This window comes from Dermacentor albipictus, chromosome 1 (assembly GCF_038994185.2).
Source record: "Dermacentor albipictus isolate Rhodes 1998 colony chromosome 1, USDA_Dalb.pri_finalv2, whole genome shotgun sequence".
Taxonomy (NCBI): Eukaryota; Metazoa; Arthropoda; class Arachnida; order Ixodida; family Ixodidae; genus Dermacentor; species Dermacentor albipictus.
The window spans coordinates 394,864,995-394,892,870 of NC_091821.1; the positions used below are offsets into that span (position 1 = coordinate 394,864,995).

At 47.6% G+C, this 27,876-nt stretch overlaps 1 protein-coding gene and 1 long non-coding RNA gene across 2 annotated transcripts in view; one reads left to right on the plus strand and one right to left on the minus strand.

The window, feature by feature from the left end:
• The first annotated feature begins 6,137 nt into the window (after positions 1-6,137).
• LOC135914906 (motile sperm domain-containing protein 2-like) overlaps positions 6,138-27,876 on the plus strand; it is a 57,995-nt gene continuing 36,256 nt past the window's right edge. Inside the window, exon 1 of the mRNA XM_065447844.1 lies at positions 6,138-6,670. Within this exon, the coding sequence (XP_065303916.1) occupies positions 6,556-6,670 (115 nt within the window). The 5' untranslated portion in view covers positions 6,138-6,555. The remainder of the gene's footprint in view (positions 6,671-27,876) is intronic.
• Positions 14,946-26,115, minus strand: LOC139057828 (uncharacterized). The gene is made up of 2 exons (XR_011513023.1): positions 24,623-26,115; positions 14,946-15,775 (listed from the first exon to the last, which is right to left on the minus strand). It is a non-coding gene; the product is annotated as an uncharacterized lncRNA (long non-coding RNA).

Here is a 27,876-nt window from a genome sequence, read left to right on the forward strand (position 1 = left end):
ACCCTTCAATCCTAAGATAAGTGGGTAGGTGGTCACTTCCCCGCATTTCAATATCCGGAAATCACCTGACCTTTCTAGTGAAGGAGCATGAAACAAAGGTGAGGTCCGGGCAGCTACAGTAGACAAGTTCCACGCAGAAACGTGGGGCTTCCATCATTTAACAAGCACAGTTCTTGTTCGGAGGCAATTGACACAATATTCTGCCCCTCGAGTTTATCTTAGAACTCTCCCAGATATAGTGGTTGGCATTAAAATCTCCAGTCATTACAAAAGGCTGCGGAGCCACTGTCGTGATTTGCCGTAACCGCTCGCAGTCCAGCCGACTTGAGGGCGATACGTAGGCTCCACCTAAAGGAATGTGAGCTTGCCTTTCTTCCCTGTCAGACTCTGCTAAAAGACAGTAAGCCTTATCTTAGTCCATGTTTCCGCGAAGTATGTTGGAAAATCGTTCTACTTGGCGATTGCTTCCCATCGACCTTTGGAGAGTATTTAGGTGAGCTATCGCTAGAAACCGTTCAGGAGTGGTTGGCGGCGACAGCAATAAACCGATGCAAAAAAAGAAAAAAGAAAAAGAAAGCAATACAAAAAGGAAAGATAAAACTTAGATAATAATCTAAAAGTATGTGCTCTGTCTGAAATGAACAATGTAATTTATGTAATTATAATAAAAACAAATAAAAAATAAATGGAGGTGTAACCGTATAAGAGTGTACAATTTTAAAGCTACTTTCATGCCTCTAGGTGTCATTTTTATTCGTTAATTATTTCATTTATTCATGTATATTTTCCAGGGTGAATCTCCTGTCCTTGAATGTACCTTAGACATAAAGCTATCCACGTATAAAGGTGCTAATAAATGTGAATCGTAACGCACATAAAATGCAATATGAATTCAAGTCTGATTAGAATGACGACATCGAATCTTGAGTTACAACATCGGTAACATTGTCGAACCGAACATCCCCAACAATCTACGAAGGAACACTTGACGCAAAGGATTCGTAGGGAAAATTACGTACGCTGAAGTACGTAGCGTGGCACAACCCCTCTAACAAGTGAAAGCGCATGCGTTATATATCAGTGTTGTAGTGGCCATGGTTTAGCCTGAAGAAAGAGAGATAAAAAAGTTTGATTATATTAGGAGAGGTTACATGTGAAGAAGCCGAAAGAAACGTTATACTGCCGCATTGTGTTGTTTGTCTATAGTCGGGGGACCTCCGTAACACAGTTGTTATCATGTTTGGTTTACTAGCCATACCGGCGCGATCCTCGTCGTTCACCGCTTGCTGACCGCCACAAAACATTGCTGTGCTCGTGTCGAATGCTTTTGAATGTGCGTGTCCGTGTATGAATATATTCTCCAAAGAATCGGCACAGCATTATTCTTGCACCGACTGTCGGCGGTGGCTGTCCGCTTCATTGCCACATTAGTTTCCTTGCCGGGCACAATTTCGACCCAACAAAGGTGTTCCAAAGATCCTTGGGTGCTGTCACGTGACAGTTGGCGAATTTGCGTAAGCAGACTTCCCCTCAAGTTCAAGTTGCCCTTCACAATATGGCCGACCTCATGCTCGCCGCTCTGCTAAAGCTCGGGTGCAAAGAGTGGGGAAGGAGCGTGAGAGGAGGGGGGAAAGATAATTTATGCGCGGATACCACGCTCTTTGGGAATCGGTGTAAGAGCTTCTCTCTTTGGTGTTTGCGAGGAATAAAAATGTTACTGCTTAGCCACGATCAGCGAGCACAGAGCACGCGGCCAAGTTGGACACGCTCTCACCGAGAAATGCGCCTCTCGCGACATAAACTTGGGGCCCCCCGGAACCACAGACACGTCCGACAGAAACTGTCGCACGCACTACAAACGAACAATTAAACTCTTCCGGCACGAGTTATTTCTCAAAATTGGCCGTACTGTATCAACCCGAGTCCAACAGCCAACCACCGCTATACCACGTGGCCAATGAGGATAGTTCTGGTCCTGACTGTTCGTGATACACCGTGCAAGACAAGACGATAAGCAAAGAGGGAACAAAGTGAAAGCGGGAGCCAGCGTTTCTACAAGTGGACTGGCCTTTTTCAAGGCATTGACGAAGATAAGACCACTTGTCGAAATGTTGGCTCCTGCTTTCACCTTGTTCTCTTTTTGCACATGGTCTTGAATTTCCATTTCCCGCCTTCCTCCTGTCTGCCGTGCAAGACAGTGAGCCAGTACCCACAAAGTGGAGGCATTAAAAGTTTATGAAAAATATTAGCACGTTTCAGACAACCAGCTTACAAGCATACCAAAAGAGTAGGATCAGCGACACTATAACACATGCGATGAATCCTAATTCGGCTTCAGTTAATTCTTTTATGGAGGGTAGGTCAGCGTGTATACGTTATAACATTGGGTGCGCTATTTCGGAAACTTCCCAACTTCTTGAGTAACCTGGCAGTGCGTACAGCCATGGCACTCAAATCCACATTCTGCTTCAAGTTTACTTCGCAGCTCTTTGGAGTTGCACAATATTCTTGCACACTGGAACAGTGCTGCTGCCAATATACGCGCACTGAGGACGGTTTTAGTCCACCTCCGAGGTGCTATCTTGAACCTGAAGCGCTGGACCCTCGTTACTGTGTATTCTTGTGCTTGTTACCTGAGCACGTTGTGTGCGAGTGTGGAATGTCTGCGCACGAGTGCGTAATTTCATGCGTTACCAACCTTATCTTGAGTAGCATGGTAGGCGTATGGCCGCGCAAACATGACCCATCACTCACTAAAAAATGTCACTCTCTCTCTCTCGCTCACCGAAATTTACGTTCATTTCTATGACTCGTGTTCTGAGTCACGACAAAGATTCACTAAGTATATCTACTTTCTCTTCACGGCGGGCGCTGCAATCTATATACTTTTCTGAACCGCCGTCAGTTTATCGATTTCGTTTTCACTCGAAGATAAGATCGTTCCCGATACAGCTTTATGTTCTGTAACCTCCTGTGGCCGACAGCGATACACATATATATATTCGTCGAAGCTATCCTCAGCCTGATAACTGTGGTTTTACCTACAATATCACTCGCGATAAAGCTGCGAAGTCGTTTGTGGTTTCCTGTTTGCACTTTCCACCAGTAGCAGATAGGCGCCTGACATTCTTCTATTGAGACCTACTGTGGAACAGGGCTCCGATAACTTTTTTTTTTTTTTACAACGTGACGATGATATGTTAACTGACAGAGAAATGTGGTAATGACTAAGGAGCTCACATTAGTCAGCGAATGGCAAACGACACATTGTGATATTTTTGACGGTATATTTTCTAGTGACCGAGCTGGCCTTTATCACTTTCTTATACCCCACCCTTCATTGACGCTTTTTTTTTTTTCTGAGTCACTAACCTAGGCAGACGTACACTTAAACCGAACACCGTACGTTCTCTTTTTAATTTTATTTTTCGTAGCAACATCAGCCCATTATTCAAGAATATTTCTGAAGCGATAAAAATTGACTCACTTATAAAAACAAAAGCGTGATTTATTTTTCTGAGTTTGGTAAGATGACCACGCGAAAGGTTGTCGTCAGAAAATCTCGATGGACCGAGGATGATTCCACGTAATGTCACATTATAACGTGATAGCGTTAAGCACCCCCTGTCGCAGAAAATCTACTCTTCTACCACCAAAGTTCCTCATACCTTGTCTTTCATTCTTTACAAATTTATTCCTCGGGATTATGAGAACGGCAGCCCATAAACCAATGTAACGAAGAAAAACACCGACAGCGCATATCCTTTATGTTAGCTCTTCTCGGACCTAAATATTAAAGTGCGAAACAATAACAGGAGATCGGCCCGTGCAAGAGGCGGCGTGTCTACCAGAAAGCTTGCCTTCGTGCATAGCGTTCGCCGCCAGCGTTTCCCGGTAAACGTTACGGTTACGTAAGCTACAGTTGCCGGGAAGCAGGAAAAGCAGAAAAGGGTCTTTGGATGCTATCGCGTTCCACTCTTAAAGGCGAAGCTTTACAATCATCCATTAAAAGCTCGCCATCAACGCACAGTGATAAAGATCCACCGCCTTTCACACCGGACTGAAGTTCAGCATGCGAAAGTGACAAAAGTAAATTCGATGGCGGAAATCCAGTTTTCCACGCGCTAAGTTACTAACTGTTTCTGTGCATCGTATTTCGTCAAATTAGTTGTGGGTCGGTATTTCTGTCATGGTTCAACTAGCAGCCACTTGAGGTGGCCAGTATAGGTTTAGACATCCACCTAAGGGTCCGTGCAAATCACACGCAGCGAATCACTGCATCCGTATATAACATTTAGTTTCCTTTTTTTCCTCCTAACATCAAGAGGAAATGTTTTGGAGCAGCTAACGTGAAAAATAACCGCATACTGCATGTGAAAAACGCAATACAGATATCTAGCATGCGATCGAAGTGCTCGTAAACTTGCCTAACATCTACGAAGCTCACATACATACATACATACATACATACATACATACATACATACATACATACATACATACATACATACATACATACATACATACATACATACATACATACATACATACATACATACATACATACATACATACATACATACATACATACATACATACATACATACATACTCCATTTTGCGAAACGAGGTGTGGGCTCCGAACTAATATCAACTGCAAGCATCGGGAGCCATTTTCAACATGCTAATAAAAACGAGCCAGAGAACAACCAGAACACTAAGTATACGAGTTATCTTGATATCGGTTGCGTTTTCGCGCCTTTTGCATCTCCGCTTCAAACTGTTACGAGTAGGACGTGCTGTGCTGTACGCCATTAAACATGCTTGCAAATAAGTAAATAAGTAAATAAGTAAATAAATAAATAAATAAATAAATAAATAGAAACGTTCTATGCTGGGAGGCAGGAGTTCAGTTAGCTTCGCCCAATTTCCCCTCCACTTCTTGAGACGGAAATGAAGCCGTCATTACTTGAAGGCGGTGAGTTTCAGTTCCGTGAGCTCTTTGCCCAGCAACTTTCCACCCGTTTCCACAGGTGAGCTTCTGTCCCCGGACCTCTTGGTCGACGTGGAACACGCGCACTGCGCACAATGGACATAACGGCCTTGCGCAACTGATACTCGGCTATCGTAGAGGCTTTCCGTTGCCCCAGCGGGAACAGACCTAGTGTAAAGATCAGTGTGCCAGTGCCGAGCATGCTGCCCAGTTTTTCACATTTAGCTACCGCTATGCGCTGTTCCCCCAGTCAGTGAACCCCGAAAATTACCGGGACTGCGTTTGACATGTCGACAAGGAGTGAAATATATGGGAGTGTAGCTCCTGCCTGTTTTCTTTCTTCTTTTTTTTTAATGACAAGAAAAGAAGAAAGGAATGTCGAACACACGCGTGCAGCTCGGGACGCAAAAACACGTGACCAGAAAGAGACTCTCTCTTCACGGCCACCCCTCAAAAAGGGAAGAATAGTTGTCGAGGATCATCCGAGAAGCAACAGCGCGCTGTTTTAAAAAGGACGGGGGATGGATGAGTCAGGCCTTTGGTCGCCATAATAGTGCCTGAAACAGGTCTTCTAAACTCTCCACTCCACTGTCTCCTTATTGTTATACAGATTTTTTGTGGTTGTTTGTTTACGGCGTTCTTGTGAGCGAGACCACTCACGATAAAAGAAGAATGTTGTTCAGCTCTCGTTGTTTACACACAGAACGAACCAATAAGAGTGTCCAAAACCCCGAGACCACTCTACGAACGTTCTCCTCCCTCTGCCACATCACCCTTCGTGGGAAAGAAGCAATACGGTCCCTACGGACGCACGCACGCTCATCTGATGCCAACAACCTCTGGCTGCGCGAACCGGTGAAAGTGAAAGCGCCGGATCGGCTGTTAGGAACTGGCTGCTGTCGGGAGGCGAGGAGAGGACGAATAGCGTAATCGAAGCAAGAAAAGGGGATACAAATACAGCAAAAACCAAAAGTAAGCCATGTCAGCGCATACGGGGAGGAAGTGGCAAGGGCTGAGTGGCGTTTGCACTGAGCGCGGAGGTGTCACGTGACCACTGACGTCAACGCGTCAGTCACCTCCCCTCTCCTCCTCCTCCTCGGAGCGCGTCTGTGTGTTCGCAGTACCGCGGGCGACGGCGTCCGGCGTGTCGACCTTGGGAGCTGAGAGCTCCCCTCGAGGCGCATATAAAGAAGTGAACAGATGCGGCGGCCGTTGCAGAGAGAGAAACTCTGGAACGTAGCCGCAGCGCGAACTTGGTCTCCTTTTCTCTTAGTACTTACGAACCCGAAGCAGCAGTCGGTCGACTGACATTGGCCGCATTCACTTCCGCGCTCCTCTTTTAACTTCGCCGCCGCGCCGTTGCTTCCGCCGCGCACCGTCTGCCGCCGGAAGGGATTGGCAGACGACATTTCGACTGACAGACGAACACGGTGACTCTACGGAGGAAGTAATTCCAGCAGCCGTCGCCGCCACGCGAGGGGAAGTGTTGGAACTAGTGAACAAACACCACGTCCATTCGAAAGGATTTGCCATAGGAATCAAACGACGCCCTCACGCACCATCATGCCACATCTCAGGCCGGGGGATGACGAGTTCGGCGAGCACAATGTCATCGTGACGCGCGTTCAGCTGGAGGATTTCCGGAAGAAGATTCTCGAGGAGATGGCTGCACACCCAGGTAAAAAAAGCAACTCAAATACGATGCGGGCGATTTTATTCCTTACTCAATCACTCAGTTCCGCTAATTTCCTTCCTTAGTTCAACTTTCCGTGTACGCTGGTCGAAACTCAATTTATTGACTGAGCGACGAGAAAAAGTGCAAAAGCTTGCTCTGTTTGCTCTGAACTATGCAGGGCTAGTTAACTGGGACCTATTCTTCTGGTTAAACCGCCTTTTTCCAGTATTCTTCTCCATTTTCTACTCGGAGCTGACAATAACATTTCATTGCCAAATTTTATTTTACAATACAGAGTTTACGAGAAGAAGAAGAAAAAAAAAACGAGAAGGGTAGGAAAACTGGCTTAATAAAGAAGACGGCTGTAAGGTGCGCAATTACAGCGAACGCGAAAGGTCATAGGGTCCAATGAATCGCACTCCGACAATTTACAATTCAATACCCATTATTATAGCCGCGTCGAAAGGCCGCTTCATATAGCAAAGTCATTTGTGACTCATTCAATTTGTCCATGTCATTCAAGCTGTCCTGTAATATTCGTTGTGCATCGAAATCAGGCGTGGCGTCATGGAGACGCGCTGTGCGGGATCGTGACTCATTCGGTTTGGCTGATTTCCAAAAGCTCTCGAATGACCATAGGGACGAGTCACAAACGAGACTACGTAACGTGGTCAAAGACGGTGCGTGCCATTCGGCCTGACTCAGAAATCGCATGCGGCAATGGAAGCTAATCATCACGTGTTCGGCCCTTTAATTACAGAACAAACGTATGTGAGGCCGTTTGGAAAAGTGAGTCACGCCGCCTATGACGACTGTCACCACTGTATGCGTCGCGGAAAACTTATCATACGTAGTTTATTTATTTCTGTTTTTTTTTTCATCGAGTTATAAGCGCGCTGCATTTCCGTTGCTCTGTGTATAGTGGTTTTAGCTCACCTTTGATGGTTACGTATGCCAATGCGGTTGCGTTCGTGCCACTGTGTGTGTCCGCAATTGTAACAAGCGCGCTTTCGACCCCTTTTCCCAAGCCTATAGCTAATCACTAGTGCTATTACGAAGTGATGGGTACAATGACACTTCCCTTGCGTTTGTTCGTAATGCGGCACCTTGTATTACATTACCAAAGCGTGTCGAGCGCCATCACCATCGCCCTCGTCATTGGTTTCACTAAACGCCTCAGCGACCTGATATACCTCTTTTCGTGAGTCGATGAGGGAACGGCGCTGTCAAATATTGCCACGCTCTAGCTACATAGTCGCTATATAAAAAAGAAACAAAACGGTGGGCAGATCACCGTGGGCCACCTCTTTCGGTTTCCCTCGAAATAGGCTATGTAAGTTTTTAGCCTTAGAATGCAGATTAAATTCAAATATGTCGGTGTTCCCGGATTAACGCTGCCTGATTGGCGTCGCTTCAACTGAAACGTCACAGAAGCGATTAAGATGGTTATCAAGGGCCACCGAGAATGTCGCTTTAGGCAGCGTTATAAGCGGGCATCAGACCAAGATTAGTGTTGTCCAAGAACGCGTGAAGCATGCAGAAATAGCAAATAAAGCGACGGGTGGGAGAAAAGAGGTGGAGGTCGGCGCAAATGCGGCCAGAGTGTCACAATGTGCCTATCACGTAACGGCGGCGCTTAGGCGGGAGCAGCAGTCACATAAATTGGGTTCAGTGAGAGAGTTGCGAAACTTGCGAACCCAGCGCGAAGAAAAGAAAAAAAATCGCGAATGTGCATATACGCTTCGGCACATTGCCCACTAGGACAGCCACCATGAGCGGCCAACTGCTAAAACAAAAGTAGCTGATCTCTTTGAACGCAGATCTATTTGGCTGACGCTTATCGAATCTCCTCATACGAGATGGCCGTGGTATATATACAGTCCGCTGAGCGCGTGCACTTGTGACGGACCAATGAGGGCTTCGGGGAGCGAGATAGAACCTCACCGGAGAGAGATGGCGAACATATTTCATTTCACACCTATAGTCCGGTCTCTTATGGCCCCAGGAACGCCCTGACATGGGATATTAGTGTATCTTGGAAGATTACCAAGACAGCGCAGGGCAGGGAGAGAGCCAGCTTCAGAGGGATGTGGGGCGAAATGACAGAGAAGCTTCGAGGAACGTTTGCGAATATGCAGGGACAACTTTATGAGATACCGGGCTTATCGGAATGACCGCCACAGCGCCTTCAATGTGGGCGCCCCGCAGTTTGTTCGAATGCCCAACTTTCAGTAGCTGCTGCTATGTGCTGCGGAAGGCAAGTTTCAGCAACTTGATATCTATCTATCTATCTATCTATCTATCTATCTATCTATCTATCTATCTATCTATCTATCTATCTATCTATCTATCTATCTATCTATCTATCTATCTATCTATCTATCTATCTATCTATCTATCTATCTATCTATCTATCTATCTATCTATCTATCTATCTATCTATCTATCTATCTAATCTATCTATCTATCTATCTATCTATCTATCTATCTATCTATCTATCTATCTATCTATCTATCTATCTATCTATCTATCTATCTATCTATCTATCTATCTATCTATCTATCTATCTATCTATCTATCTATCTATCTATGTTCTTTTTTCATTGAACTGCGTTCAATTATATTTCATTTCCGAAAGGTCATGCTTCAACTCGATACGAGGCTTCACAAAGCTGCATCAGGATTCTTCTCAACCACGGGACTGGACTCCACTCTGTAGTGCGCGTAATCATGTTTTGCGACGATATCGCTGGCATACGCTATCGGCGTGACTCGATCCGTCACAACAATCTGGCTGGGAGCCGATCTAGATGCCTCGAAATCGGATATCTGCTTCGGGGTGCGACAATTGCACGTTCGCGGCCTGCTCCGTTTCGTTGCGATGGCAACCGTGCCTGCAGATATATTTTGACAAAGAGAATACAGGGACATGTGGCGGGGGAGATAAGCAGGGGCACGTTCGGCGAATGTTTCGAACGCCACGTCAGTAATGGTCGGAACCAGCTTTCGAGGGCCAATAAAGAACGGTGAAATGACTGATGTTGATTACCACTTTAGCGCAATAGCGTTGAGGGCCCAGTGTCGCAGAAAATCCGGCGTCGGTGTCGGTGATGCCCGTAGGAGAAAAATCATCCCGAACCAAGCATCCCGATCCTCGCAGGCCTTCCGCGTGGATCGGGACGCCAGCGTTTCCAGGAAAACATTACGGTTACGTAAGCTGCAGTTGCCGGGAAGCGTGAAAACCGGTCGGGGATCTTTGAATGCTACCGCGTTCCACTCTTAAAGGCGAAGCTCAAGGGTCCTCCCTATCTTTCGTCTCGTTGCAGCGACCGCGAGACGCGGCGTAGTAACTTGAACCGAAGGTGCAGCTCTCGAATTCTCATACTTGCCTTTGAAAGTCTATGTTAGGTGACAGCATAACCTCACGCGTCACAGACAAAAGAAAATATGGAAAGACGGAAGGCATGCGTCTACATTGCCTGGCTTCTGCAATGCAACTCGTCAGCTCTTTCTGTTTTAACGGCGTCACCCAAGCAACTAAAGAGCTTGCAATGCGTGAAGAGCTAACATTTAAAATTCCACCTAAACCTTCTGACGATTGCATCGTGCATAACTACAGCGGACTAAAATTTAAGATTCACCGCTCCATGCCTTCTGGAAGGAAAGACGCTACATTGAAACCTTGTGGAAATTCACAAACGGGCGCGGCCTTGAATAGTAAAGCTTAACGCGATAGCATCGACACGCAAACGAATGTGCGCCCGCTATTACAGGCCGGTGTGACGTGGTTTTCAGTATAGTGAACTCTTTAGGTGTTACGAAACTGGTTTGAACGCACCACACGCGAGAGGTCATTTTGAAGTCTCTACAGGCTGCGCCTTCACTTGACAGTCGATGCTATAATCCTCGTTAACCTACCGAGCACTTCCTATCACGACCCCATCACGTCACGCCGCCTCGTTTTTTTTTTTTTGTGCTTCTGTGGAGACTATAGTGCGTCGTGCGAGTTATACCCGGTTCCTAGAGCAACACGACGTGGACGGCATTAATCGCCCCCGCCCGGCGTTCGACAGTTCTTGTGGTACCGCCTAGTTATGCTGTGCGTCCTAGCCCCGCTGCCGTATCCGTATACGTGACTTAGTTTACGCTACTATATATGCATCACTTTTCTTCACGCACGGGCGTGTTCTACGCAATGCCCGTTCGATGTGTAGCAGCTGTTGTCTTCACAGCCGTCCTCCATTCTCGTCTTCTCTGTTTCCACACAGGAGGTTTAACCGGAATGTTGGCGAACTGTGTAAGCGCGACCTGTTTTAGATCACTTGTGTACAAATAAGGTATAACTCAGTGCCTACACGACATTATGCTGCTGGGCACATTGCAAAACTAATTTACACCTTTATTCACTAAGAGAGTTAGTTATGAACCGATTTTACACCCTTATCACTCTCAAGGTGTGAGTTATAGGCCGATTTACGCCCTTTTCGCTTTCAAAGGCGCAAATTAAGGAGTGTAACGGTATGAGTTGCAGACTGATTTGAACCCTTTTCACTTTTAAGGTTGCAAATTATTTTACAGTGCTCAATTAGCACAAAGCTCGTGCAGTTTTATTCCATGTCTCTACGACCGCATTCATATGGCGACGGTATACGAAAAGAGTCGCTCACGTTGCGAGTTTTTGTGCACGGTTAAAATTTCAACCACCTGACTGTGGTAGCAAAAGGCCTCGGTAAATCTTGATGACGTGGTTAATGTTCACCTGGAGCTCTCCACTACGGCGTATATCATATCCTGCATGTTCACTTACATCGATAAATCGAATCAATCAATCAATCAATCAATCAATCAATCAATCAATCAATCAATCAATCAATCAATCAATCAATCAATAAATCAATCAATCAATCAATCAATCAATCAATCCTTAAAAACTATGAAGTTTTGCCGCCTTTCACATAGTTGCATACATAGTCGTTGCGGCTTTCCTGCAAGAGGAAAGCTTTCTGGAATGTTTCGTTTGGATATGAACACGAAGCTTCGTTGGCTAATTTTGGTCAGTGACGTCACTGTATTCAGATCGACGCTTTAAAGTAAAATTTCGCTCTGGAGGACGAAGAGAAATTTCACGGAGCCAATGGCAGTAAGCATGGAGGCTAAGCAATAAGTGTAATTGATTTGTTGGCAAAAACTCTGTCATCAATAATGCCATTGGGCAGGGCTGAATGTACATCTATTATGTACATTTTACCCTCCTTAGCCGTCCTAATAGATGCATGTAGTTCGCGGGATTGCGACAGCGGGTTCAGTTGCGTATGGAATAACAGTTTAAACTTGACCCAACCACTTTTAATGCGAACAATTTCTATGCGAATAATTTTTGCCTCGTACTAGGTACTATGCTGTAGGTAGGCTCCTATTTCACCTCGTTTCAGACCTGTTCAATAATAAAGAAAGGTCGTGTCCGATCGTGGGCTTCCTCCCAGGGTACCCCAGCGCAATAGCACGATGCTCTATACCCATTAGGCCACACACATATGCGCACATTTCTCGTACGAAAGCCGTCTAGCCCTTTGAGGCAATTGGCGCATGGGGCAAATCGAATAGCAGAAATTAGCTTTTAAGAAAGAATATGCAGGTCCCACGCACTGTGGGAATCGATGTAAGCGAAGCTTTGCCTGCCGTTTGCGTTCACTGGCGTTATTTGGTTCCGATATATTGACGGCATACGACAGTCGTGACGTGATGTGAAATGTTACCTTGCCTTCTACGCTTGACGCTTTGTGCGAGCCTTCGTCTCCTCGGCACTAAGTGCACGCTTCGGCGCCATTCTGGGTTGTAGCGTTGTAGCTCACAAAACTGCCTCTTCTCTCTATTCCCTCGCTAACCGCAGCCGCGCAGGCCCTCCAGGTGGCGCTTACCTTGTCTTACGTACATTCTTTACAAAGTTATTTCCTCGGAATTTTGAGAATGACAGCTCACAAAGAAATGTCATGAAGCAAAACACCGACAGCGGATGCCTTTTATGTATTTTTGTGAGACAAGGCCACGCGGCCGTTAGTGGCATGCGTCTCAACTAAGTTCCGACGTGGCCGGAATTAGCGGCGTGCAAGACCACAGCAACCGCAGCAGCAGCAGCAGCGGGAAAGTCGAAGAGGTAAAGAAAACTTCGCTTTAAAAGTGAAAACATATGCCCACGCGCTGGTTTCCATAGGCCGCAGACACAGGAATGGAACGCGAGAATAACTGCCAACATTATCACTGTCCTTGGCGTGCGTCACGTCGCATAGCAAGAAGTCGCTTATAAACGCGGCAGTGCGACAGTGTCCGATCCTTCGATCGTGGCAGCTGGAGCTTTGCGACGTTACGCGACACTGTACCGCCTTCGGTATACGCCCTGTCGTAACTGAACAACTTGTATCGTTTACTCGCCGGAGCACAATAAATCAGCCGCCGCTGAAGAACCCCCCTCCCCTCCCGCCTTTCTTAAACAAGAAGCGGTGTCTGCCCCGCCCCCTTGCCGAGACGTGCTGGCACTTCAGCGCTGAGGGCATCGTGCGAGGGACGCTACCCTGGATCCGCTCCTGGAACCTTGATACAGGTCGGCCGGCACACGCTGTCTGTAAGGGGGTTACCGCTGCAGACACCCTGGTCAGGCAGGGAAGTCTGTGGCCTGCGCCCAAACATGTTAATTAACAGGCGTCGGTGGCAGAGGGATCGGGTACCTGAAATCTTTTCCCAATTTTTTGTACTGTACGTTCGCCTCATCCACTTTAGGTCCAACTTTCGGCAATTCTTTTTCTGAACAGGGTAATATCTCAAGAACGCATCCACTGCGTGCACGCGGTGCCTGATAGGTGATAGGTACGGGTGTAGAATGCACCGTGCTGAGAAGAAAGGAAGAAACCGGAGCCCAGAGGCAGGAACGCAGGCACCGAAGCGGGGGCTACGTGCGGCTATCGCTTCCTCGCAAACCGACGGAATGCGATGCGAAAGCGACACCGCGCTTCGATCCGGCGGATGTGTTTCAGAGGCTTTCTCGCGAGAGGGGCCGGCCTCTCCCCCTTCGGTGATAACGGGTGTCGAGCGCAGCAGACAGTTACTGCACTGCACTTTAACCCAATTATTTCCTTCCCAAACAAGAACCTCTCTCCTCCCCGTCCTCTCCCTTTAAAATCGTGCTTGCTTTCTCGCGTTCGTCTCAGCGTGTAAGGGCACTCACAAGGGTGATCACATCCACGACCGGCGCCACGTGTGCGATCGGGTTTTTCACGTGGGCCGCGACGGTTTCCCGCGTGTGTGCGCAGCGGCGACCTTCGGAATGCGCGCCCGACCGTGTTTCCACGCTACATACGTACGCCACCGAACCGGGGTGTATCGGGATAGCACGGGTCTCGTCGCGCCGTTCCAGCTCGCAGCGCGTGATGAGAGCGCGTGCGCTAGGCGACCGATGTTATTTCTTCCTGTCGCGTCGCCGGAACGCGTCTCCCGCCATCGTTGGGTCAAGGACCGAATCCCAAGGGGCGGACGTGCTACATTCGTTAGGTGCTCGCCCCTCTGTCGCGACATAATGAGCGTCGACCTTGCGGTTATACTGGTCTCCTACGCGTGCATATACCGGCGCAAACAACGCGAGACGTCCGTCCGTGCTTCCATTGTTTCCCTCCCGGAGGCACGCCTCGGCGTTTGCGCTAATTTGCGAAATTTGCAACGGAGTTGGCTTGGCGTACGATGCACAGAGCAGGTAAGCAGTGGCTCGATTGGGAACAGTGGGGATACACGCACAAAAAAAAAAGAAGGAAGGGAAAGGCATTCGAGAACGGAAGAAGATTCGGTGATGCAACGAAGTTTTGTAAGTATGGGACGAAGTGAGAGTGGGAAGAAGGCAGGTGTATGATTCGGAGATCGTTGACAGAGGCGGCAGAGGACTATGTGGTGCGAAGAAATTGGGAAATTCGAGGGTGCTAGTTGGAATCGGTTGGCTCAGGACAGGGGTAATTGGAGATCGCAGGGAGAGGCCTTCGTCCTGCAGTGGACATAATATAGGCTGATGATGATGAGGAGGAGGATGGTGATGAGAGAGGCGTGCGTCCTGTAGTAAATATGTAGAGTGACAGATGATGACGATGATGGTTATGACGACGACAACGCCATTAAATATCTGCTATGCTACACATTTTTAACGTCCTTCGCACAGCATATACAAAGAAGATGTTCTGGGTTGTCGCATAAAGTCGATGACGTTCTTTTCAATGTGAATAGAAAAAAAAAAAGACTGTATGGGGTGGAATTCTTTTTATTTACTTTTTTGTTTTATTTTTACAAGGAAGGGATTTACGCCCTAAACTATGAATTGTCTGCAAGAATAAAGGAAAATCGAAAAAAAAAATCGCCCAAGCACTCCGTACAGCCGGTAACCAGCGAAGCTGAAACGTGCGGCCCCGGTGTTTATCTCTGGCTTAATCCCGACGGTTCATTGAAGTCGTTCTCAATTATTGGTAACGTCTTTCTTAATGAAGTTACACACACCTTCGGCGGCGACGGAGAGAACGATGTTAGTGACGGCATGTATGCCCGCAGTCCACCGTTGTCGCTTGCTTTCGATGCCTCGAGTTAGCTCGGGGGCGTGGTTAGCAGCATCCGCCCGCCAGTGACGCTTGCGATTCTTCAAAATTAAATCTGGCCGTCACGTTAGACAACGAATGGCTCATACCCTCTTAAGCAGTGGCTCAAACCCTCTTAAGCAGTGGCTCATACCCCCGCAAACGCGGCCTCCCTATTACGACGACAGAAGAGAAGTGAAATTCTACACTGGAATGACGAGCGGCAATGGGGCATGCTGTGGAAGAAGACGATGACGCTCGAGCCATTGCTGATGATGATAGTTTTCTGTAGACAGGCGCGGACAGACGCATTTTCGTTTCGCCTAGCTATAAAGTGCTCCGCTTCAAAAAAAAAAAAAGAAGAAAAGAAGAAAAACGAAAGAAAAACCGCTCACAGAGAGACGGCAGTTAACGAATGCTTGTGCTTCTCTCCTGCGCGGCTACTTCTTCACGCTAAACACATTGCGCAAGAACAGGTTGTTGTCGTCTTCGCGCACCGAGAAACACCTGCGAAGAAAGCAAAGGAAAAGTTGTAACAGAACAGCATTCTGCCGAGTAGCACAAGAAGTTTGCTTAAGGCTAAAACCCATCCAACCATATACCCAAGGACGCGATGAAATCAAAGCTTTATGAGAGGGTTGTCTTGACGCATTCAGCACTTTTTTTTTCTTCTTTTTTTTTCATGGGGCACGGCGTTTAAACCAAATAAGAGCCGCGTCACGACACATAAGGGAATGGCAGGACAGGATTTCTGGCAACGTCGCAAAGAGATCGCGCTGCGATTTGCGGCCGCACGCCCTCGCGTATACTAGATGACGCAACCAAACGTGTTTGAAGGAATACAGCTGACGTGCACCGCGAAAATCATGAAGACTCGCGCGAATCTCTTGCGAATGAAACGCCCATGTCCTGACGCTTATGGTTCATTCCGTCGTCCGTCTTTTTTTTCTTCTTTCTGAAGCGCCCAAATGACTTCTGTGCATTTGACGCTGCATGATGCATATAATAAACAGAAGTGCCTGCTTTGACGAAAGAAGAAATCACCCAAATAACCTCGACCTATACTTTTCCTTATAATTGCGCTTGCGAAGAAATAAACGGCTACGTCGTCTTTTCAGTGGTGAAAATGAGCGGCTGACACACCCGTGCTGAGAGGTAATTTTCCGGAGGGACCCGTAATGCGTCGCCATTCCAGCATGAATTCACCGCCAAAAAGAAAAAAAGAAAAAAAAAAGAGGGACGCGGAAACACAGAGATGCGTCGACGCCACCGTAAGAACGAAGATGTCGCTTAGGTTGGTTAACACAGTCTCAAGGCCGCGGTTAGTACGGGAGGACTAAGAAGAAAGGCGAACGCCAGACTGTGCCGTATACACTCTGTACCTGCGGTTTCTAAGAGGCTATACGGCCCAAGTGTGGCGGTAGACCCTAGGTTCAGACAAGCTGTTTCATGCGGAACTTACGAAATCTGCACGCAGAGAGAGAGAGAGAGCGACAAGTCTCTCAGGCGTAAAGTTACTGCATGTGTGCTCCCTACCGGGAACATATGCAGTATAACTCTACTCAGACCGCATGCTCGGGAGTTCTCACTTCTTTTTAGTCACCCTGTACTTGTTTAGCCCCAATAACCTAGCACAATAACCTAGCAATAAGCACAATAACCTAGCAATAAAACAAAAGGGTGCGCTGTGAATGTTGGGCATGCCTTTCAAGAGTAAAGCATACATATGCCGCTAGTTACAAACGCTTCCTATTCAGAAAGCTTGAAGATATGTCGTCACCACCATCGTCACCATTATCATCATCTTCTCTAATATCTTCATTTCAATTATCATCAACACTGAGAAACTGTGTCCTCTTGCCTTTGGGAGCAACCGGCTTGGGAGCTTTCGAGCAACGGAAGTACCATACGTATTGCTGTACTGCATACACGCCGTAATAAAAGGGGCGGGGTCCTGCTGTCCTCGCTTTTGTATACGCGCAGCACTTTTTACACACGAAGGCAGCGGTCTGAGGCTGTCCAGGGTGCGTTTCCTCTCTGACTCGCTCCTGTCATGTATACACACGCTCTGGACCACCCCCCGACGCTGTGTGCCAGACAGTGGCAGGCACAACAGCAGCAGCAGCAGCGGCAGTGGAAAAGTAGAAGGAACAGGCAAAGAAAGCTTCGTTTTAAAATGCAACGACAAAAGGAACGCAAGCGTACGCGCTTGCCCTTTGGTTGTGCTACTGCAGTCTCAGCCGGCAATCCTGTCTCGTTCGCCCACTCTTCACAACAACGCAAGTCTTCATCCTTTCCTTTGACGCCCAGTACTGCGAAAAGGATTTGCGTGTCGAGTCTTCGCGTCCTGTGAAAGGGGGTGTCGTTAGGTCTCTTCATGTTGATGACACGTCCAGCTTAAGAGAGAGAGGTGTCGCCGACCAACAACACCACCGCCGTTTCACTGTCAGTGACCGTGCTGTTACGGCGAAAAGAAGTAACAATGAAGAAGTCGTGCGACAAGCGAACGAAATGCCAACAAGTGCCAGTCTGAGTCTTAACAGGAGGGCACCACTGCCACGTTGAAAATGGAAGTGAACAGTGCGCTTGGCACTTTAAGGAGGAACTCCAGATCACTGTATACGGACAAAATATTCTTTCTAAGTTATATCTCTGTAAATTTGGAGGTAAGGCGCTGATTACTAGAACAGAAAATCAACGCCAAACTTGCAACCTCGGCGACCAGTATACATCAGTGTGGCGTCACTGATTTCAAAGTTGTTGTCTTTTTCTTTTCGGTATTTTGGCCGTTGTTAATAATAATATTTGGGGTTTTACGTGCCAGAACCACTTTCTGATTATGAGGCACGCCGTAGTGGAGGACTCCGGAAATTTCGACCACCTGGGGTTCTTTAACGTGCACCTAAATCTAAGCACACGGGTGTTTTCGCATTTCGCCCCCATCGAAATGCGGCCGCCGTGGCCGGGATTCGATCCCGCGACCTCGTGCTCAGCAGCCCAACACCATAGCCACTGAGCAACCACGGCGGGTTTTGGCCGTTGTAGCACAGCAGAAGTTCTCCAAACTTCATAAGCCCAGTCACTGACTATACTTTAGAATATAAAGTGTAGCCTTTACCGAGGAAAACTTAACTCAAACCCAAGCAGTCGGAGCAGACGCAATCAAAATCCATGACGTCACAGTGAGCGGGCGCGGGAACTTCGAAGTGGCGTCGTCATATCAGTCTTTCGTTTTATTGATCTTTTTTTCGTCCTTTTTGGTCTATCAAGCTTCCTGTCATGGTAAGAGTGGCCTTTCTTGTCTCTTTTTTTTTCTTTTTGTATCCTATAAGGCTAATTGGTTACTAATACGGTTTGTTATCGCGCCTTCGTTTGTCCCCGAATTTGCAGACCTTAAAGGTCGTTCAATCGCTAAGCCGATAACTTTCCCAGCCGGCGCCGAGGGTCGCCTTCACGACGGTCGCCGTTGTTTTGAGCTAGGATAACAGAGAAGCTTTATTCCATAATGATCTGCTAACATACTAACCTTACCCGACGCGGTGGCTTATCGGCTATGGTGTCGGCTATGCTGCTAAGCACCAGGTCGCGGAATCGAAGTCAGGCCGCGGCGGCCGCATTTCGATGGGGGGCGAAAAGCAAAAAAAACGTCCGTGTCCCGTGCATTGGGGGCACGTAAAAGATCCCCTGGCGGTCAAAATTAATCCGGGGTCCCCAGCTACGGCGTGCCTCATAATCAAAGCGTGGTTTTGGCAGGAAAAACCCCGGAATTCAATTCAATTCAACATAGGCACCCTATCTCTCGTATGCACGGCCAACTGCCACTGGCCCCATTGCTTAAATGATATTGCGCGACATAAAAAACGACACGGACGTGAAAGAAGACGACACACCAAGCGCTTGGTGTGTCGTCTTCTTTCACGTTCGTGTCGTTTTTTATGTCGCGCAATATCATTTAAGCAATGGATTACCAACTTGCCCGGAATGCTGCTCTCACTGGCCCCAACGTATAATCTTTGAAGCCATGACCACGTGGCGGGAAGTGGGTAGGAGGGGGAGGGTCACCATTGTCTCGTTCAAGGTTAAAGCAGACAGCGTTGGCGACTCGCCGCGACAGCACACGTCCTGATTTCTCGCAAGACACGCGAGGGATGGCGAAATCACCCCGGGTATAGAGCAATTAATGTACGTCGAGAGTTGAAATTTCCTGCAATTAAACGAGAAAGTGTAGCTAAAACCAAAGCGGTGTCTTTTGTCTTCGGAGTACATGCAATATGCATGCGGCGCGCCAGGATTATCACTTCTTTTTTTTCCCTGCAGCGGGACCACATAACGAAGCATAAGCGCGACAGCGAATGAGGAAACACAGTGCCGATCGGAAGTCGAGATAGCGTATAGAAGAAACGCACAGGCGAGCGCTGATCACTATAATGTTGCGAACCGCGCGGCGTCTACCCCGACAATGTATACGAGCTACACTTCTAATTTATTGGATCCCTGTGTATATATATACGTATATAAGTCGCAGAGGCTACTACACGCATGCATTTGCTGAGAAGAAATGCGCATTATAGGCGAGGCACCCGCGCCCCGTAAACGCCTGCTGCCGACTGTACGTGGTTGGATCGGCTTCTATTAGAATCCATGCACCAGCTTGTCTAACTCCGCGCACTCACTTTCATGCAGGACCCGAGCCAGCTCTAAGAAACCCCCGATTTAGAGGTCACGTGTTCAGACTTCGCGTAAAATTTAGCTTTCTCTCAATTCCAGCATTCCGTGATTTTTGCGGCCCATTCGCTACGAGCAGACTACGCAAACGACAAGAATAAGGTAGTGTCGTCCATTGTTTATGGAGGGCAAGGGAGCCGAGTTTGTGTCGCGCGCCATGCGCATTAACGACGCAAAGCGTTGGGGATGCGCCGGTCGCGCTGCGTGCGCAAAGCCCCGCTTGAGTATACTAAATCTTAAATCTCCAATTATTTTTGCGTTCAACCACCCGATTCTTGGCCCATCCCTCAGTGTGGGGACGTGCCATGTTTTGGAGTATCGCCAACATCGTTGTCGCTTGCAAAGCTAATGGGCGCTTCGTGTCCCATCTTGTTCTATACTGAGCAATGCAACTATTTCTTACAGCGATCACAGTATTCCTAAAACGTATATTGCGTGTACAGCATTCAGAATAGACATTGTTGTACGTATAAGAGAAAGTGTATGCATTGCATACATGAAATGCAATTCGCAACTTTTTTTGCTTTTGTTTTTAACTGGGAAAACAGTTAAGATTCAGAAGTGTGATTTGCCTATGTCCGTATGTGTATACGTCAGTCCCTTCCGTCCCTTCAATTACGCCGTCGTGCCGCCTCCTCACACTAAGCTGCTTGACCGTATCCATTTGACGAAGATTTTTTTTTTTTTTGGTCTGCTGCTCTTTATTCTCTGTTTCCCGCGTTCCCTCGCTCAAGCAGAGCTAAATGCTTCGGGAGTAACCGACTATACTCGTGCAAGGTCAACATCTGCATTCGCCCAGCAATAGACGTCTCTCTTTCAGACTCCGCGTTGTGACACGACATCGACACGAAACAATTACACATCGTCCGGATCAACGAAAGTGTGAGCGGCAGCGGCACGCCGTTTCTCAGCTTCACTGCCGGCATTTCAGCCGCGGTCATCGAAATATCTTGGTTTCCGTGAAGACAATTACTGACCTGCCGTTCGCGGCAATGCGCGATACGCTTTCGACCGGGCTTTCGCTGCTTTCTAAATCGAGGCGCCCGTTCCGGAAGCACATTCCACTCAGATAGCCGGTCTTGCATATGTATATGACCCGCTGAATAACAGCGTATAACATACACGGGTATACGACCGGTATACACATCGAGCAGCCGATATAGAATCTGTGCACGCCCGTGTCCTTGGCCAGCCGAAGCAGGCGCGCTTGTGTTCGAGTGGCCCCAGCAGGTGCGTCGGATAGCGCGACCCCCGATACGCATCGATGTGCCCCACGCGCGCGAGATCGGACCGGCGATAGCCAGCAGAAGCGATGCATGGCTCGAGGCGCACACATTGGGAGCGCCTATATACTGCGGAGCCTTTTCTATACAGACCGGAAGTTGTCAAGGGCGGCGGTTGCGGGAATATGTATATGCGCGGCATACGTGTTACTATACGGCACTATGTTCGATGGGAGCTGCAGTTATTCGCGCAGTTAAGCGAGCGTGGTAAATGATATAGTCAATTATAGTGCCCGAATTTACCCATAACTTCGTCATTCCGGTTTCGAACGGCTTTAAGGCTTTGCAAATCGACCGTTTTCAACCTTCTTTTGTTTCACCTTTACTGTGCTACGTGCAGTCACAATCCGCGAGGTTTCGGGGACGCAAGATACGGGGTTTCGCGATCGCCTTTATATGGTTATTGCAGCACCATACTGTTGACGAGATAGTCAGGCTCTATACGTATGCATGGCGTTACTCTTAAGTGGTGTCACGATTAGCTACTGGCCTTCGTCGAGGCTGACCGGGGCTTTTAAGTTAACATTTATGAGCTTTTTCCTTCTTTACTTCCTTTAAAAAAAATTATGGGTTTTAACGTGCCAAAACCACTTTCTGATTATGATGCACGCCGTAGTACGTGGAGGACTCCGGAAATTTGGACTACCTGGGGTTCTTTAACGTGCACCTAAATCTAAGCACACGGGCGTTTTCGCATTTCGCCCCCATCGAAATGCGGCCGCCGCGGCCGGTATTCGACCCCGCGACCTCGTGCTCAGCAGCCCAACACCATAGCCACTGAGCAACCACGGCGGGTTTCTTTACTTCCTTTGTTGTTGTTATTGTTGTTGTATGCATTGACTATTGCCTGTGATACGATTAAACATACTACGAGCAATGTTAGCAGAAAACAACAACAGCAAACAAGTCGCAATAATTATTTTTAAGAGCAATGCTACAAATATTTTTATCATACTATACTGCATGCATTCAGATCGCTTTCAGTATCGGTCCACAGAAAGGAAGCCAACGTACACGGTGACTCAAAGGCTTGCGTCACAGTAGTTCTTCTTTAATTTAATAATGGTGGGACCTCTTACCGCAAAATTAACAAAGATATACATGTTTTTAGAAGAGTACTTCGTCAGTCTTAAACCGATTTTACTCGTTAATTCTTCCTTTAACACTGCCTTATCATAATAAAACAATCTATACAGCACTGGTCCACACCAGTACAGTGTCTACTTGTGCTATGTACATGAATTTGTTTCAAGTTTAGTCCTTTTCCACGGCTTCGAACGACTTTCTTGAAGCTAACTTGTCATCTGGAATTTGTCGTACGGCTGTTGTACAAACCTAATTAAGTGTGACTCTTTAGACTGATTTGATTATTTTTCAGGACATTACAAACAAAAAGACAAACAAACAAACAAGCAAACAAACAAACAGAAAATGTCATCGCATAAATGATGTAGTGATGATGGGAAATTTGTGAGTTCAAATTTTGACGTCAGAACTTCATTATATGGATTCGTTTGTCAGAGATGACATGTTATATCTGTTGTTACACATTTAATTACCGCAAAGCCGCAATTAACCAACATTTAGTTTATCAGCTATTAGACAGGTAGCTTCTACAGCAGTCAATTCTAAGGTCACTCCGGCAGTTGAAACTTTCGGCGACAACGATGGATTTCACATAAATCATCGTCAGGCTTAACGGGCTGACTCCAATAAGTTAAAATATGCACTATACATCTAGACATATTACTTTGAATCATCCATCCGAAACGGAGCAACATAATCGCGCTTGCTTCAATGACTCGCAGCATCTCGCACAGGCTTTCCTACATATGGCCAGCGGGGAAATATAACCGAAAAAGAGCATACAAAAACAACAACAACAACAACAACAAAAAAGTGTTGCTTTTGTTCATGTAGAGACGACGTCCCATCGGTTGTACTGCCCTGAACGCCATCATCTGAGCGAACCAGGACCGCAACACGGCACCGTTCCAAGAAAACGCGTACGAACCTCTACTATATATATATATATATATATATATATATATATACATATATATATATATATATATATATATATATATATATATATATATATATATATATATATATATATATATATATATATATATATAGCTTCCACAACGGCGGCGTAAAGCTGTGCAAGGTTTCTCGCTTCCGGCAAACAGAGGCCATAGAGTTTGGTTGGAGAGCAGCTGGGCCTGTTAGGCATATATATACACACAGCCGCGCAGCACCTCTTCCTATAGCCCTCCTTTCTTTCTCTGTCCTGTTTTACTTTCTCGTGTCCTATTTCCTCCACGTTAGCCTTCTACCGACTTCGCGAGCGTTGTGCAGGCTTGACAGTTGCGGCACATGATTCACGGTACCGCGAAGGCAGACATAAATAAAGAAAAATAAAAAAAAAGGAGGACACAGGCTTAGACTAGTTTCGCAGCTTGAATTCATTTACTGTGCAATTTACGGCCGCGACGACTAAAGCAGGGAGACGACGGCACGACGTCATCGACAAAGCCGGCCGCATGCTGGACGGCAACGATAGCCGAATGTTCGATGAAACTGCGTTTGTAGGAAAGAGACAGTAAAGTGAACATCCAAGGAACACGTTTTTACAGGATGCGCGCAAAACTGCCGCAACGGCGAAGTGCATGCACTCATCAAATGCAAGCCCGCATTTGCTTTCGACGTGCAGAACACCGTAATGTGGTGACCACATGAACCTTACTTAAGGCGTATTTCTGGCGCAGACTCGACGTGCCCATGTTAAGATGTACGCGATGAACGCGCTATAATAATGACTGAAGTGCATTTTACGCGCGTGGTGGCTGCGTGGTACGCAGTTCGTCGACCGTATCAGCGCCGTGATTCCCCCACTACAGAAATGGGGTGCGTCGACGCCGGGGGTCCCATTGACTTATAGTTATGTCTGAAGTACGTTCCGTGCAGCCACAGCGCAAAGGCACTGAAATCCAGGTGGTACGAAGCTGTACCATTCACCTTCGATCTTCGGGACGGCGCAGTCTGATCATTGCCTTTCCAACGAATCGTCAAGCGGGGAGAAGAAGGAGTCGACTTGGGCGAGTCCTTGTAGTCATCTAGCGTGTAGCATCAGCGCAGAAAGAGAGGGAGGGAGACAGCTAGAGAGAGAGAACATCTGATCGCTCTGCAATTCTCGCCGTTGCGACATAACACGCCTTCAGACATGCGACACGACGCGTCGCAACCGTCACACGGTAGGATGCGCTAAACGTAAGCGCCGGTGCAGGCTTTAAGACGATTATCGAGCTGTGCGCTAGTAAAATCAATAATGGATGGAACTTACATAGAAGATAGACAGGAGCCCACGGAAAGTCGGCGGTGTTTGAAGAAAGCGGATGAGATCGCGGCGAAGAGGGCAAAACAGTGCTTTGCATACCTAGGCATTCCAAGCGGGGCCCGCTTACGTCATAGGCATAATGTGTTCTCGTTCCCGCTTCCTTGTCTCGTAGTGCACCGACCTCGTAATCCTACATGTGACTTGTTACGTACGTGCGATAAGCTGTTGTTTTTACCTGCGCCACAGAGCGTTTGTCGTGTCGCTTCTATAGTCAACAACGAAGAAAGAAAGAAAGAAAGAAAGAAAGAAAGAAAGAAAGAAAGAAAGAAAGAAAGAAAGAAAGAAAGAGTGGGCAAGGTTCCTTGCTCACTCGTCTCGCGCTTGTAGCTCAATATGCACCTAGTCGCCCTCTCCGCATTATCCATTGCGAGCGAAATAATAAAAAGATGTTCTTTTTATTATTTTATAATTTTTGTTATTATTATATTATTTATTATTTTATTAGAAGCACTTTTTGTTCGGGCCTTCTTCCAAAGTTCTTTGGAAAAATAAACATGATTTTGATTTTGATTTTGATGTTCTCAAGTTTCAGTGCGCGTACTATAGCCGCTTATACCAGGACACACGAAGAAGCCGCGGGAAAGACCGTATTTGCGGGTACTGAGAGGACCGAAAGAAGTCGCAGTACCCGAACGCTTTATCTCTATACTCCGAGGTACACCGCTCTATATATAGAACGAAAAGGAGATCTCGCTGAAGGGAACTAAAAGAAAGGTATTCTTGATATGATTGACTGATTCTCGAGTGTAACGCCCAAAAGAAACACTGGGGATATAGGAGACTCCATAGTGGGGCGCTACCTATTAAATTTGCCCGCCAGGGATTCTTTAACGTGCGCGCACTCTAAATGCGCGAGCGATTTTTTTTTTTTTTGCATTTCGCTTTCTTCCATATGCTGCTGCTGTTGGGGCAGGGAGTCGAACCGGCTACTTCGTGCTCAACTGCAGAACGGTTATTGAGCCACCGAGGCGCGCGTGGGCATACTTTGTAACGCATGTACGTGCACGTGCGTGCACGCGCGTTTTTTTTTGTTTTTTGTGGAATGAGAGGAAAGGAGAGCTAATGAGGGATAGGTGCTGCGTCGCATGTCCCTGGCGCCGACGGTGACCACCGCAGCCGGCGTCACTATCCTGCGATGTGATTCCCTGGCGGGATCGACGTAGCCGACTGCGAGCACACGCGTGGCCTGTTATGAAACCCCGTATAGCAGTTATCGCTGCAGCCAGCAGCCTGTCTTCTGCACCTGCCCTCCGCTGCTCGCGCCCCTATGCACGTTTTTCTCTTCCTTGCGAGGCACGTAGGGAAAGCGCTATCGGGGCCTGCCATCTCGAGGGCGACCGCATATGCATGCACGCGAGCTGCTTTGCGTCCGTGCATTTGCGTGGAAATATATAGCGAAGCTCGAGGCCGCGTTACGTTCGCTTTCGGTTGTCGGCCGGTTCTTCGGGAAATGTAATGAGTGACGCAATCGATTACGCAGTGTCCTTCTTTTCTTTCTTGCCTTATTATACATTTTTGTCGCGTGCATTTCAGTGAAGGGCGATAAGAAGGTCCACCGGAAATTACTTCTGGAGATAGTGTGCGTTCGATATTGCCTCACTGAATTAATTTATTCGCACATTCACGGGGAACGCGAGCGCAGCTTCGTGGTACTGAAAATAGACTGCTGTAGCCTTCTGAAAAGCTGATAAGTGCCTCGTTCTTGTCGTTGCATATCCCTCTGGAGACATGCACTTAATGTCGGCGAATCTTTAGTGGTCTTCCGTTTACATGGTGTGCATAGTGCTTATATACAGCGCGGGAAGCAGATAATCGAGAATACCTCTACACGCTTACAGGTATCGAGAGGTGAACTAGTGCACATGTCCGTTCTTGATTTCCGCAGTCTAAATAGCGCATTCAAATTAAAATATGAGTCGGGTCTAAATCTTACTGCAAGCGTCAGCTATACACCGCGTTATGTATAGACGAGTTATAGACGAGTATGTATAGACGTTATGTAGACGAGTATAGACAGCGCGGAGTTCTTTAACGTGCGCCTACGGCACGGTACACGAGCGTTTCTGCATTCCACCTCCATCGGAATGCGGCCGCCGTGGCAGGGCATCGAACCCGGGACTTCAAGCTCTACAGCAGAACGGCATATTGCCACTGAGCTGCCACTCTATATGTCTATCTATATACTCAAATACCTCGCGCTTTCACAGAGGGGTCTATCTTTAGTATGCGCTTTCGTAAGTCGCAGAATGTTCGCGTTATTTTCTGGTATACTGCACCTGAAGAGCTGCCCTCCGCTTACGTCCGTTTCAGCGAACCGAGCTCACGCTATCGAATATTGCCAATATGCCGCAATGTCGAGTGCGTACACCTAACATTAGCTTGCCCCATCTTCAAAATACCGGACCGGATCTCAGAGAGAAGGGGGGGGGGGGGGCGCTAGCCTACAGCTTTGATCAGCCTCGTCCATACATAACTTCGAGCGACGAACCCGCGCGAGCCTCTTGGGGCTGACCATGGCCCCACGAGGCGCGCGAACGGCCGTTTATTAACGGCAGATGCAGCGTGGTCTCGGGGTCAGCGGCCTCGCAACATCTGTCGGTTACGCCGTTGTGTCGTAACACCTCGCCCGGCCGGACGGTCTGCCCCTCTCGCCTCGCCTGTATGTGTATGACCGCGGCCGCTTTCCCTTTAGCGTCTTGCCGGATGCCGGGCGGAGGGCACGCAAACACGCGTAACGTATTCCTGGCGCATCGCTGCCTTATCGATACAGGAAGCTATAGAGGTTTCATTGGTCTTCGAACCGTTAACACGCGTCGACGACTCTTCTCGTCAAACGCAGCCGCGCTTCCTTGCTGTTGGTACCGACGTCTGCGGCGCTGTGAAGTGATCACCAAACGACGTTAGGTGTGATGTTGTTCACAATGGAACAAGGGAAATGCAAAAACGCCCGCGCGTATCGTGCATTGTGCGCACGTTAAAGAACCCCAGATGGCAAAAATTAATCCGGAGTCCTGCAGTGTGGCGTGGCTCATAATGGTTTTGGCAAGTAAAATCCTAGAACTTAATTTTAAATTTCACTGCTTACAATCAGCTGATCCTGGCGATAACGTAGGCGAAGTGCCGTAAAGACCACAGGCGGACGAAAACCAATCGGAATAAAATAGCTACCAGGACCAAATTTCGCAACTTGTTTTCGAGGG